The 12,099-nt window shown below is 39.2% G+C and overlaps 1 protein-coding gene and 1 non-coding gene across 6 annotated transcripts in view; one reads left to right on the top strand and one right to left on the bottom strand.

Moving 5' to 3' along the window:
- ank1b (ankyrin 1, erythrocytic b) overlaps nucleotides 1-12,099 on the top strand; it is a 96,568-nt gene that overhangs the window by 65,455 nt on the left and 19,014 nt on the right. For all 5 annotated transcript variants that reach the window (XM_030148902.1, XM_030148901.1, XM_030148903.1 and 2 more), the window contains 8 exons: nucleotides 657-881; nucleotides 2,529-2,683; nucleotides 3,303-3,514; nucleotides 4,985-5,189; nucleotides 5,972-6,068; nucleotides 6,175-6,403; nucleotides 8,459-8,587; nucleotides 11,378-11,497. In XM_030148902.1, coding sequence (XP_030004762.1) covers nucleotides 657-881; nucleotides 2,529-2,683; nucleotides 3,303-3,514; nucleotides 4,985-5,189; nucleotides 5,972-6,068; nucleotides 6,175-6,403; nucleotides 8,459-8,587; nucleotides 11,378-11,497 — 1,372 coding nt within the window. The remainder of the gene's footprint in view (nucleotides 1-656; nucleotides 882-2,528; nucleotides 2,684-3,302; nucleotides 3,515-4,984; nucleotides 5,190-5,971; nucleotides 6,069-6,174; nucleotides 6,404-8,458; nucleotides 8,588-11,377; nucleotides 11,498-12,099) is intronic.
- Nucleotides 10,145-10,216, bottom strand: trnap-ugg (transfer RNA proline (anticodon UGG)). The gene has a single exon. It is a non-coding gene; the product is annotated as a tRNA-Pro (tRNA).

The following is a 12,099-nucleotide window of genomic DNA, read 5'->3' as shown; positions in this document are numbered from 1 at the left end:
CTGCACTCACTGGCTACTTCAGATGTTCAATCATCTGCCATATTTAGACAGTCAGACAAAAAGGACACCCACTATGATGTCAACTTTATGAATTACTCCACATGAAGCAGAACAGAAAGCAGTCATTTAAGACCTTGCAAAATAAACCACATCATTTTACTGAATAGGGAGAATCTTCTCAGTGTTGTCAAATTTTATGTTTGTGTGCTATGTTACTGTGCTACTAAAAACATTTTGATCATAATGACTTTGGCTGCAATTCAGAATTATTTTCTTATTCTGTTTAGCTTTATAATAAGTTGATTAGTTCGTCTATGAAGTGATAGAGAATGTTGAAAAATGGTGATGATGATGATGATGATGGCGACAATTACGACATTGATTAAATCTAAGATGATGTCCTCAAATGTCCCAGAGATATATAGTTTACTGTCTTGGAGCAGTAAAGAAAGCAGAAAATACTCAGCTGAAATCAAAACATTTTGACTTTATCCATAAATTTAAAAAATACCCAGGTCAATACATTGATCATTAAAATAACCAACAGACAGTTTAATCTTGTCTTTTGTTCTATAATAGAATCTTCTTTGCAGCTCTAGTAGTAACACATTTTTCATGTCAACTTCTATTAATCTGATTCATTCTTCCATCTAAAGCTTCCTTGTGAGTTTCATGGTTGATGCTCGAGGAGGCTCCATGCGAGGCAGCAGACACCACGGGCTGCGAGTGATCATCCCTCCTCGTACCTGCGCTGCACCAACACGCATCACCTGCCGTCTGGTCAAACCCCAGAAACTGACAACGCCTCCTCCACTTGTGGAGGGCGAAGGGCTTGCGAGCCGCATTATCTCTCTAGGTCCATCCAGTATGCAGTTCCTTGGGTAAGTTAAATTCCTATGATGCTTATTTATTATTTAAGGCGGAGATATGTTTACCTTAGGCAAGATACAGCACTTGAAACTTGATATTCGTCTCGACTTGCAAGAAAACCATATAGTATTTCACTTTTCCTCACGTGCAGTCATTCTTCTTTCTCTAAGGTGATCAATTTCTTTTTCAGACCAAACACATTGAGAGATGCTTAAATTAGTTCTATCTGGTCCCTTTAGGTAGTAAAGGTCATTTTCAAGGCTTATTATTTTATCTCATTGAAATTCCAAAAACTCAGTTTTATCAGTAATGAACTATTACTTGTACTTAGCATTCTTAGTCAACAAAAACTGCAGTGCAGTAGGTCCAAAATAGAACTTCAAGATGTATTAAAGCTATACCTACCGATGTGGCATTTCTCACAGTACTTAGTAAAAGTTTGAACATGAACAACCCGCCTCCCTCCAAAGCCCCGCCCTCTTCCCTCTGCCTGAGCTCTGAGGCTCCTCCTCCTCTAATCTGATGCGCGATGAAAACAGAGGAGGAAGCAGAGGTGGAGGTCTGGTCCGTTTTGGCGTGTCCGTGGACCCCTCCCTCAGTAATCAGATGCATCATCCACCTGCCGCGGGCTCGCGGCTCCTGTTCCATCAGTAGACCTGGTCTGTGCAGCACTGGGCCAGTGTCTTCACTGCAGTGCCCAGGGGATGGGCGCGCGCACTGTGAACGCGCGGCCTCCGCGAATTTTCCGTGGACATTTGAAGTTTCATAGTCCATACAATTATCATCCTACATCATCTTACATTGTGTGACACCATGTACATGTACCTGTATGAGTCCCACCGTCATAAAAGCTGAGCTTTATGCAGACCTGTTCAGTCCAGTACAGCTGACTTCTGGACTTTTATCCCCATCCTTCATTCATCAGACTCCCGTTTGTGCCCCTCAGTTGTCGTTTCTGTTCATAAATCCGTTTTTTCACTTCCACATGTGCATGTCAGTTCTATCCAAACACATCCTAGACAGTAGACTGTGGTCAGTGACAGGAGAAGCAGCGCCAGTGAAGCGTCAGATTCAGAGGGACACTTATCAGATGTGAGACGGCGATAATGGATCGGATGCTGGACGGCCGTAATAGATGATTGACAGGAGGCTCAGCCAGGTTCGGCCAATTATTTTATTCGGACCGACTAAAATGATTGGTCAGACTTTTATTAGAAATATATGAGAATTAAACATTTTTGAGTTTCAATACCTGGTGGATTTCTTTTCCATTTTAGTTTGACACACACTTATTAGGAGCATTTTCAGATGACAAAAGAAAAATGTAAAAATGCCACATCATACGGTATAGCTTTAATGCATGGATTCTCTTAGCAGTGGTTTACATTTATCATATTCTGGTTATTGTCATCCCTTTTATAATTAAAGTGAAATAATAAGTCTGTATATATCTAAGAACTAAGACCTTGTTTGCAAATAAATCTAAATATAGGTTATGAAAATAGGAATACAAAAGGGGATATGAATTAATGATAGAGTGTAAATGAAACTGCAGAACATTGTATTGTGAACATTAAATTGTGTTTTGAATAAGACCTTCCATTGTTTCCTTTCCATAAATGTGAGTGTCCTCCAATATATGTTTGTGTCTTTCACAGACCAGTAATAGTGGAAATCCCTCATTTTGCCTCCCTGGGCCGAGGAGACCGGGAGCTTGTGGTCCTCCGCAGTGAAAATGGCTCTGTGTGGAAGGAGCATCGCAATCGCTATGGGGACGAAGTACTGGAAACCATTCTGAACGGCATGGATGAAGGTCAGTGTGTCTCAAATGGATGTTTCTGTCTGTGAGACCTTGTACAGTTGTAGATAAGTCTGATTTAATCTTGATACATGACCCTGGACCATACAGAACAAGGACACAAAGGATGCAAGTGGTTTTAGCTAAACATAAAACTGCATGCCCACCTACAGTCGCGGAAAAAAATTATCAGACCACCCTTGTTTTTTTCAATTTCTTGTTCATTTTAATGCCTGGTACAACTAAAGGTACATTTGTTTGGACAAATTTAATGATAACAATACAAATAGCTCATAAGAGTTAAATTTCAGAGCTGACATCTATCCATTTTCCATGTTTTCGTGATAATAACCAAAATCACTTCAGTTCTTACATCAATATCTATGGCATTGAACTGCCAAAAACAGTTCCATGTTTTCTTTTCTGTCTGTTTTAGTCACGATACACAAAGGAGTTAGTACTTGATTGCATAACTGTTGTTTTTGATGACTTTTGATGGTCCAGTAATTTTTTCTGCAACTGTAGATGCATGTTATTTATTATTAAATTTGGATTTTTATGCTTTTGTTATAATCTTTTTCCTTCCCCCTTTCTCTCTTTCATTTTTTTTCTCTCTATTTCTTCCTCACTTTAGATTTAGAGAGTCAAGATGAGTTGGAGAAGAAAAGAATCCGACGGATAATCTCCACCGACTTCCCACTTTACTTTGCCGTTGTCTCCCGCATTCAGCAGGAGAGTGATCTTATTGGTCCAGAGGGCGGCCGACTGACCAGTAAACTGGTTCCCCACGTCGAGGCCATCTTCCCAGAGACAGCCGTCACCAAGAGAGTTAGACTGGGGCTGCAGGTGAGACAGAGTAAAACCACAGCAAAGCATGAGGGAATGATGAGAATAAAGAGGAAAGTAATTCTGAACAAGAACAGATTCTTTGAGTACTGCATGGATGTTTGTTATTTTTGCTTGATCAACACAAACAATCTGCTGCTTTTCAGAAATGAGTGGCAGCAGATGTTTTCATCTTAAAACAGCTGATGCTCAGTTTGTGACTCAGTGGTGGACACCAGCGTGTTTACCTGTGCTTCTGTTTGTGCTGCATTCATTGAGTTGAGATTTGACACAAGTCTCATCCTGAAAGCGATGGCTTGTCTGTCTGACAAATGAGCTTGAAGAATGTTAGACTTTTGCTATCAATCATGAAGGCTTGATGTGTGTGCTGCATTGCTGACTGCAGACAGTTCATTTACTCTCTTATCACTGTAACCTCTGATGATTGAAGGAAACTCATGAATTATTGAATGAGTTGTTGCATGTATGAAAGAGACCAAGGCCACTATGAAATAACTCCATATTTTAAAGCATGATAGCATTTTTACAGCACGTCTACATTTTTATTCTTCGATATATTTTGCTCTCCGTTTAATTAACTTCCTCATATTAAATCGCTACAGTATACTTTAATCTTAGACTTTAATTTTATGTTCCATTCATCTTATAAAATAATAACCTCTATCCAACTTATTTTACACATTTTAGTATTTTACAGTTTTACAGCATAGTGTGCCATTCTACATACACTAAAAAGTTGGGACTTTACCTGAGAGGATGATCTCAGTCTGTATTTCTAAATTAGTGTTTGTTATGGTGCCTGTCCTGCAAAACAGGCAGTTTTGGCAAGAGTGTGGTTGGCTGTCACTCACCCAGACCTCTACAGACACACATATGGGAAGTTGGCAAACATGAATGCTGACAATTTGTTTTTGCACCTCCGCTTGGCTTGTTTTCCATTAAAGAGTATAACAGATTATGAGATCAATGTTTTTTGTTTTCTTTTGCTTCTTTTTTTATCACTATGTCACATATATTATTTCCACTGTCTGTCACTGCACTGTTGCTATTCTGAAAAAAAAACAAAAAAAAACAAATGCATGTATCTGAATTTTGTTTTGCTTTGCCTTATGCGACTCTGTTTATGTTTTCCTTTATCTAGCCATTCATCACTCCTCAGTTGCCTGATTTAAGTTGTGAGCCACACTGACCAAGCTGATGCACTGATCTGAGTTGGGTGAGGTGTGAAATCCACATTGATTGCATGTGTGGGTTTTGGCTGTGGGTTTGATGTTCACATGTTGCTCTGTTTTCTCTTTTGTATCCTTCCTTTATTCCAATTTTTACCTCCTGTACTTATAGGTAGGACTCGTGTTTGTGCTTGAGTTTATTTTTCACACGTATCTCTCTGTTTAACTCTCTATCCTTTTTTTCTGTCTCCCCTGCTGTTTTGCATTTCACTGACCTTTTCCCTCACCTCTTCCATTTTAGGCACAGCCGATCCCTGATGAGCTGCTGACTCGGCAGCTTGGTAACCAGGCAACCTTCAGCCCAGTGGTTACCATCGAACCACGACGACGCAAATTTCACCGTCCAATCGGATTGCGAATCCCATTGCCCCCATCCTGGAGGGAGAGTCCTCGGGATGCTGGGGAGGGTGACACTACCAGCTTGCGTCTCTTGTGCAGTGTCATTGGTAGGATTCAGATACAGTTGATCATTTTTTTTTCATTTCATAGTTGTTTTTTTTTGTGCTTAGATCGTTGGATAGGTGTGAAGTTTTAAGACATGTCAGTCACTGTGAATGTATTCTATTAGTGTTTTTGGTCACGGGATATGCTTTGTTGGAATAATCATGTCACAGGACAACTGTTTCAGTCAGCTTTCTCCTCCATTCTTCTTCCTGCATGTAACTGTTTTCTAAAGTGAAATACTACTGTCTCTTAGCTGCAACTGCACACTCAAAATGGCAAGTTTTGAAAGAGACATATGTGTTTTTACATCAAATTTTGTTATCTTAACCCTTTAAGTGCCAAAGTCACAACAAGCAATATTACTGAATGAAACACACAGCTTTTTGAAATCTTGGTGTCAAAATTGAATATTAAAAAAAAAAAAAAAAACTCCGGTACCTAAAGGGTTAACACCAAGGCTCACTGTTCCACACTTCTACTTAAATGTTCCACCAAAACACCTTCTCCCCAGACACTATGGAAAGGTGTGGTTGTTGCGTCCTATGCTCTGCACCACCGAAGATGAGTGTGATTCATTTAAAGAAATATAAGCAAATAAAAACAACCCAGAGATTTATTTCACTATTCCAGAAGGATAATGAATTGAGCCAGACCCATCTCCAGTGCTGGCACACTGCTACAAAGTGTGGAGATAGGTGTGGCTATGTGTGACTCTTTAAGGATAAAACAGCTGTTACCTATGCTATCAGGACAAGGACTCAGTGTGGGTGTTGTTGTGTCTCAGGTGGGACAGCACCAGCTCAGTGGGAGGACATCACCGGAACCACCAAGCTGATGTATGCTAATAACTGTGCCAACTTTACCACCAATGTTTCTGCAAGGTGACTGTCTTTTCATGAATCAAGATGAATTACTGTAAAACCAGCCACATTTTTGTTCTGCTTCTTCATATGAACCAGGGCTTGTCTTTTCACTTTCTTTCCTCAGATTCTGGCTGGCAGATTGTCCACGCACAGCAGAGGCAGTGACCTTTGCTAACCTGCTGTACCGGGAGCTGATGGCTGTTCCCTACATGGCCAAGTTTGTTATATTTGCCAAGATGAACGAAGCACGAGAGGGGCGCTTACGTTGTTACTGCATGACAGATGATAAGATGGACAAAACGTTGGAACTGCATGAGAACTTCACCGAAGTAGCCCGCAGTCGAGACATTGAGGTCAGCACATAGACAGAAGTTATAAAAAGTAACCTAAAGAGACAGTTTTATGGAGTCAAGGTTATGCTATCGTCAGACTCAGGTGCAACAACTTCTGACAGCCAGTAGAGCAGGGTTTCTCAACCTTTTTTGAACCACGCTCCACTAACAACATCATGAGCTCCCCCCCATCCCCGAAAAAGTATGTGGGGTTGGGGGGTGGTACATAATTCTAAAAGTAACTCGACGGACTTATATGAGCACGTGGTGGGTTGTATATCAAATCAAATTTAATTTATATAGTGCCAAATCATAACAAAAGTTATCTCATGACACTTTACATATAGAGTTGGTCAAAACCAGACTCTAAGCCAATTTACAGAAACCCAACGGAATCTTCCAGGAGGAAACACTATATAGCTCCAATCACATTATCACTGACTACCTGTTGCCCCCCGAAAACGAATTTGGGACCGGGAGGCTGAGTGGGATGTGGACGTTCCAGATGATATGAACCTCACCCCCCCACCCTCACTCATGGACCTCAATCCGTGAGTAGGGTAGAGTGTGTGCCGAGTGATTTATAATGTTGCAATGTGCAACAATAGTCACTAACGCACCCACAGGTGCGCACGGCGATGTCTCACCCGACCCCCCACCCACCCCCTGTCGTGTCTCCCCCTGGTTGAGAACCACTGCACTAGAGGAATCCTTTTGATTCCTATTTAAAAAGTATTAACACCTGTCTAGAAATCAGCCAGGTGATATTATGACAACAGTCCCTTTATTTGGACCATGTATTGGTTGTCCTTGTGTAAATGATTCCTCTGTTATTATGATTTAAGGCTAATTAGAAAGCCTTGATGTCTGCCATCTGGGAAATGACTGTAGAGTCTGCAGGGATAGCTGAATTAGTGTTTCAGAGCATGTGCTTACTAAATAAGAGAGTTCATCTGTAGTTGTGTTTAAGAAGTTTCACTAACAAGATGGTCACTGGATTTTGTAACACTAATATTTTAGAAAGTTTATTTTTACTTAGCAGCTAATGTTAGCATTAATTTGGTGTTGTGTTGTCCCAAAACTAGCTTGCTAATAAGCATGTTATCAGCTGTATGTGTTAACATTTAGCAAGTAGCTGATATTGCTCTGAATATTTCCTAAATGATATCGCTGCTTGGGAATTGAATAATTTTTTGGTATTATTATTTCACAAAGGTTCCACTAATATCATCACATGACCCCAAAACCAGTATTCTAGTGGTCAAAATGCCAAACTTGAGTCTTAGAGTCAAACAGATGTAATCAGACACCACAGTGGACAATGACTCTGTGGCCAAATCAACCTCCTTTAGCCAGTTTATGCCTCAAATATAGATATATATTGCAATCGATGATGAAATTTTTACAGTCGGTATGTTATAAAAGTGCTCAGGATCACTTAGAAGTAATTGATTTAACCTCTATTTAGTGGAACAGATTGTAATATAGCCAAGAAAATAAAGGTGATAAGAACCATCAGTTCATTAAAAATAAGACCAAAGAATAATTCATGGAATCAGGATAATTCAGTAGAATAATACAATAGAATAGAATACCTAGAAACATCAAGGATAATTTAGGCCATTAAAATGTACCACAGTAGAAGCGTCGAAAACAAGAACAGCTATAATTAAAACATAGTGAAATGAAGGGGAAAAATGAAGCAAGCTTAACATTTTTGTCATGCTGTTCCAGGTTGCAGGTGCATGCTGACTATCTGTAGAAACAGCTTGTACCTGCAACATAGTTTATGTGACACTAACTGTACATAACATTACATACAGTTTAAAAACTATACTTAATAGTACTCAGTGATTGCTTACTTCTTTAAAAATGCAGCTAAATTCAGTCCCTGTTGAAATGGCCGTGACCCTGAAACTGAAAATGTGCAGAGGAGTAGGAGTTAATGAGTTTCTCGGGGATGATGTGAAATCGATCCACACTCTGGCTGTGTTATAAGGGTCCAATCCTTCACATGTACTCTGCTCGGTCATGATTCACCCTGTCACCCTTCATATTTTACAATGCTTTCCACAGCTAATGGAGGGCATGCCACTGCATCTAGAGTGTTCTGGGAACCTGGTGCCCATCAGGAAGGCAACCCAGCAGCCTCGTAGCTTCAGCTTCCAGGCCTTCAGAGATAACAGACTGCCTGTCTCTGTCAAGGTCTGTCTCACTCTTACTGTCTACATGCCTGTGGTTTTATCAGACGCTACATATTCATATAGTGGTTTTCTTTGTGCCATTATTGGGGTTGGTGTGTCAAGGATCCTCTCACCAGATAGTCCCTTCTGTTCACCTGCTGATGATATATTTTGTGTCTTTTGTGGCTTTTCACTTGCATACAGTATATGTCAGCATGAAAACTTTAGACAACATTGCAGCTCTGTGATCATATTGTCCACATATAGACACTTTAAATACAAGATAAGATATACAGAGTAATTAGGCACCAATTACATGTTACACAACCTCATTTAAATGCAGTAGATACATATTGAATATGCTCATCTGTTATTGGCATTTCATTAGATGTTGTCTATCTGTTTGTCTGTTCCTCCTTGTGGTATATTCCTTGGCAAAAAAAAAAAAAAAAATCAATCTTTAAATAAGAGAAGTTGAAGGGGTTATATGTAGTATTGATGCTCTAACCTCTCAAGAGTAGAGGGAAGTCGTGTAACAGAACACACTTAACTACCAAAAACACCAACAAATCAACACTATGTATCCGCAGACTTTATCAGTTATGGGTAAAGTATAAAGCTCATTGTTACACATGTGTGTATTATGGTATCAAGTTTTCTTCAGAGAAAAACCCATCATTGGTCACTTCACAGTCTGTAAAAATAACACTGTTTCTTATAATCTTCAAGTTCTGCATCAGCTGGTTGTGTTTTTAGACAGAAAACAGACACAGTAAAACCACAAATCACCTCTGTTTTCTGTATGGTTTGTGTTGTCAATATCTGCGCTAAAGATCTGTTTGGAATCATCCAACCAAGGTCAGAACTGTCAACAGTTTAGTCTGAACTGTGGATCAACAATCACACTCACTGAACCGGTCTACATTTTACCCATCACTAGCTGAACATGAAGACACAAGACACACTTCAGACTAAGGGCTCATTCATGCTCTATGTTAAAGACGGATACGGACGGAGCGTTCTGTCCATCCCTTGTGTACATCCCTTGTGCGTAATTCGGTCCGTTTTCCGGGAGCTTGTGGATGCATACCCGGACAGACGAAACAGAGCAGTACCGCCGGGAACAGTGGAGGCAGTGCTGAGATTTGAACAGAATAATTCCCATAAATAATGGCTTTCAAAGAGTGACTGTGTGAGTTAGTGAAAAACTACTGACATATTTATGACAACTACCCTTCTGAATATTAACATTAGTATCCAGATTAGTAAAACCTCCTCTGTCGTTGCCATGCTTGTTATTATTGATTTTCTTCTTCTTCGCAAAAAACTACTCTTCTTCATGGTATTTGGCCAGTAAGAGCAGCGCCCTCTGGTGGATTGATTGAGAAACACTCATTCCAATGTACAGGGCGCATTTAAGTATGAAGTCAGTGATGCATGACAATGTTAGAAACGGACAAATCTCTTTATGTACTTAAAGCGAGCCTTAAGGGCGGTGGGCTGCCATGACAGGTGTTAAGAATTGAACCCTTGAACCTCTGCCTAAGAATTGCCCACACATGCCTGCCCTGAAAGGCCAGAGCTTGTCTGGGATTTGAACCCAGGACCTCTCACACCCAAAGCAAGAATCATACCCCTAGACCAACAAGCCATATATGTGCAGTGGATATATTCAGTTCACATCTCTACAAACCAGTACATTGGAATCTTTTGCATTATTTTACAGCTGTATTCTCAATTCTTTAATGATATCTTAAAGATATTTTTTTTAATATTTGAAAGTAGAAATACTACATATCTCCCCTTTAAATGCACATTTTATCCCTAATTGATTGGTCTTCATTACTTCTATACAAAGGTTAGATGTTGTTTATTCATACATGAAATAAAATGTAAACTGTTTGTATCCATTTAATATCCTTTGTTTAAACAAATTCTACATGTGTCGGTCTCCCTATGCACTTTTTTTTTCCAGAGAACTAGTTAATATGTTTTACTTCATGTTCCCTTTCATGTCTGTCTTGTAAACATACTTGTGTCATTTTTGTTTTATTTGGTAGTCTCCTGTCTATGTCTCTGTCAATGTGATGTACACAACTCAACCTCAGCCAGCTCAATACTCTATTAAAAGCATTTCACTATTATGTAGCAGCACAAACAACTTATCTATGTACATGTGACATCTGTTGGGTAACTGTTTGCATGTCCTGTGACTCCCTCACTTTCTTTGCCTGCCTTCCTATCTTGCGGCCTTGCCTGTCTGTATGTGTCTGTCTCACTGTCTCTCTTTCTCTCTCTCACGGTCACTCTGTAACTGTCTGGTCTGACAGACGTCCAGGTAAAATGTGCAGGTAAATCTCTCCCTCTCGCCTGCCTGTGGACTGCTTCCATCCCTGTTTCCCCCTTGCTCCTCGTCCCATGTTACTGCGCCACATGCTCGTGACTTTGTGGAGGTGTCTAATATCTGTTTTCATCTCTCTTTTTTCCCTCCTCCCTGCTCTCTTACATTTCTGTCTTTTCTCAAATGTCCTTTCTCTTGTCTATACTTCTTTTTACCATTCCCCTTCTGGACATTTTTTTCTTGACATATTTATTTTGTTCATCACTTTTTCTATTCCTATTCCTACACTCTTTTTCTGTTTCTTTCATCTCTTTAATTTACTGTCCCTCTACATATTCTTTCTTTCTTTCTTTCTTTCTTGCTTTCTTTCTTGCATTCTTTCTGTTTTTCTTTCTTTCTTTCTTACTTTCTTTCTGTTTTTTTGTTTGTTTGTTTCTTTCTTTCTTTCTTTCTTCATTCATCCTCTTTTAGGTCAGAGATAGTAACAAAGATGCTACTGGGTTCTTGTCGTTTCTGCGGAAGTGCACCAAATATGAAGACGCACAGCATGTACTGTGTAACCTTAACATAACCATGCCACCTTGTGTCAAGGTAAGAAATAGTTTGTAAACTCACTCTTCCAAAGAGGCATTTAGAAATGTTTGTTCTTGAATTTTCCCAGATGTCCAAGCGCTTCATGAGACAGATGTTTGACCATGTGGCATTCTGCGTTTAAAGTCAGTTCAGTCTCAGTTTTTTTGGTAAAGTGTGGTTTGTTCAGTGTTTGAAGTTATATTATGGGCTGAACATTCTTAAAATACTATTTATTTTAAGAAATGAATAATACTTTAAGACAAAAATAACATGATTTTTTTAAACAAACATCTATACAATAAATTACAATTACAGTTACATTCAATTTCCTTTTTAAGAGACAAGCACATCATTCTAGTACCTCTAAAAAATAAATATGTTAACAAGCTTATCTTGTTTTAATCTTTAAATCACAGTTTTTAACTAATCAAATGGATCATTAGGAATTGAAGGAATGTTTGAATTCTTGAAATGTAAAATTTGCCTTTTTGCAAATGTTTGAAACTTTGGTTTCTGCATACTTTTTTGCCTTTTGCTACAACATGATATTCTGTTTGAAAATGGTCATACCAGGAAATAAAGTCTAATCAGTCTATACTCAAATTATATTGTACATACAA

This window comes from Sphaeramia orbicularis, chromosome 12 (assembly GCF_902148855.1).
Source record: "Sphaeramia orbicularis chromosome 12, fSphaOr1.1, whole genome shotgun sequence".
Lineage (NCBI taxonomy): Eukaryota > Metazoa > Chordata > Actinopteri > Kurtiformes > Apogonidae > Sphaeramia > Sphaeramia orbicularis.
The sequence above is the reverse complement of the archived record's forward strand: the minus strand, read 5'-3'. Positions and strand labels throughout refer to the sequence as shown.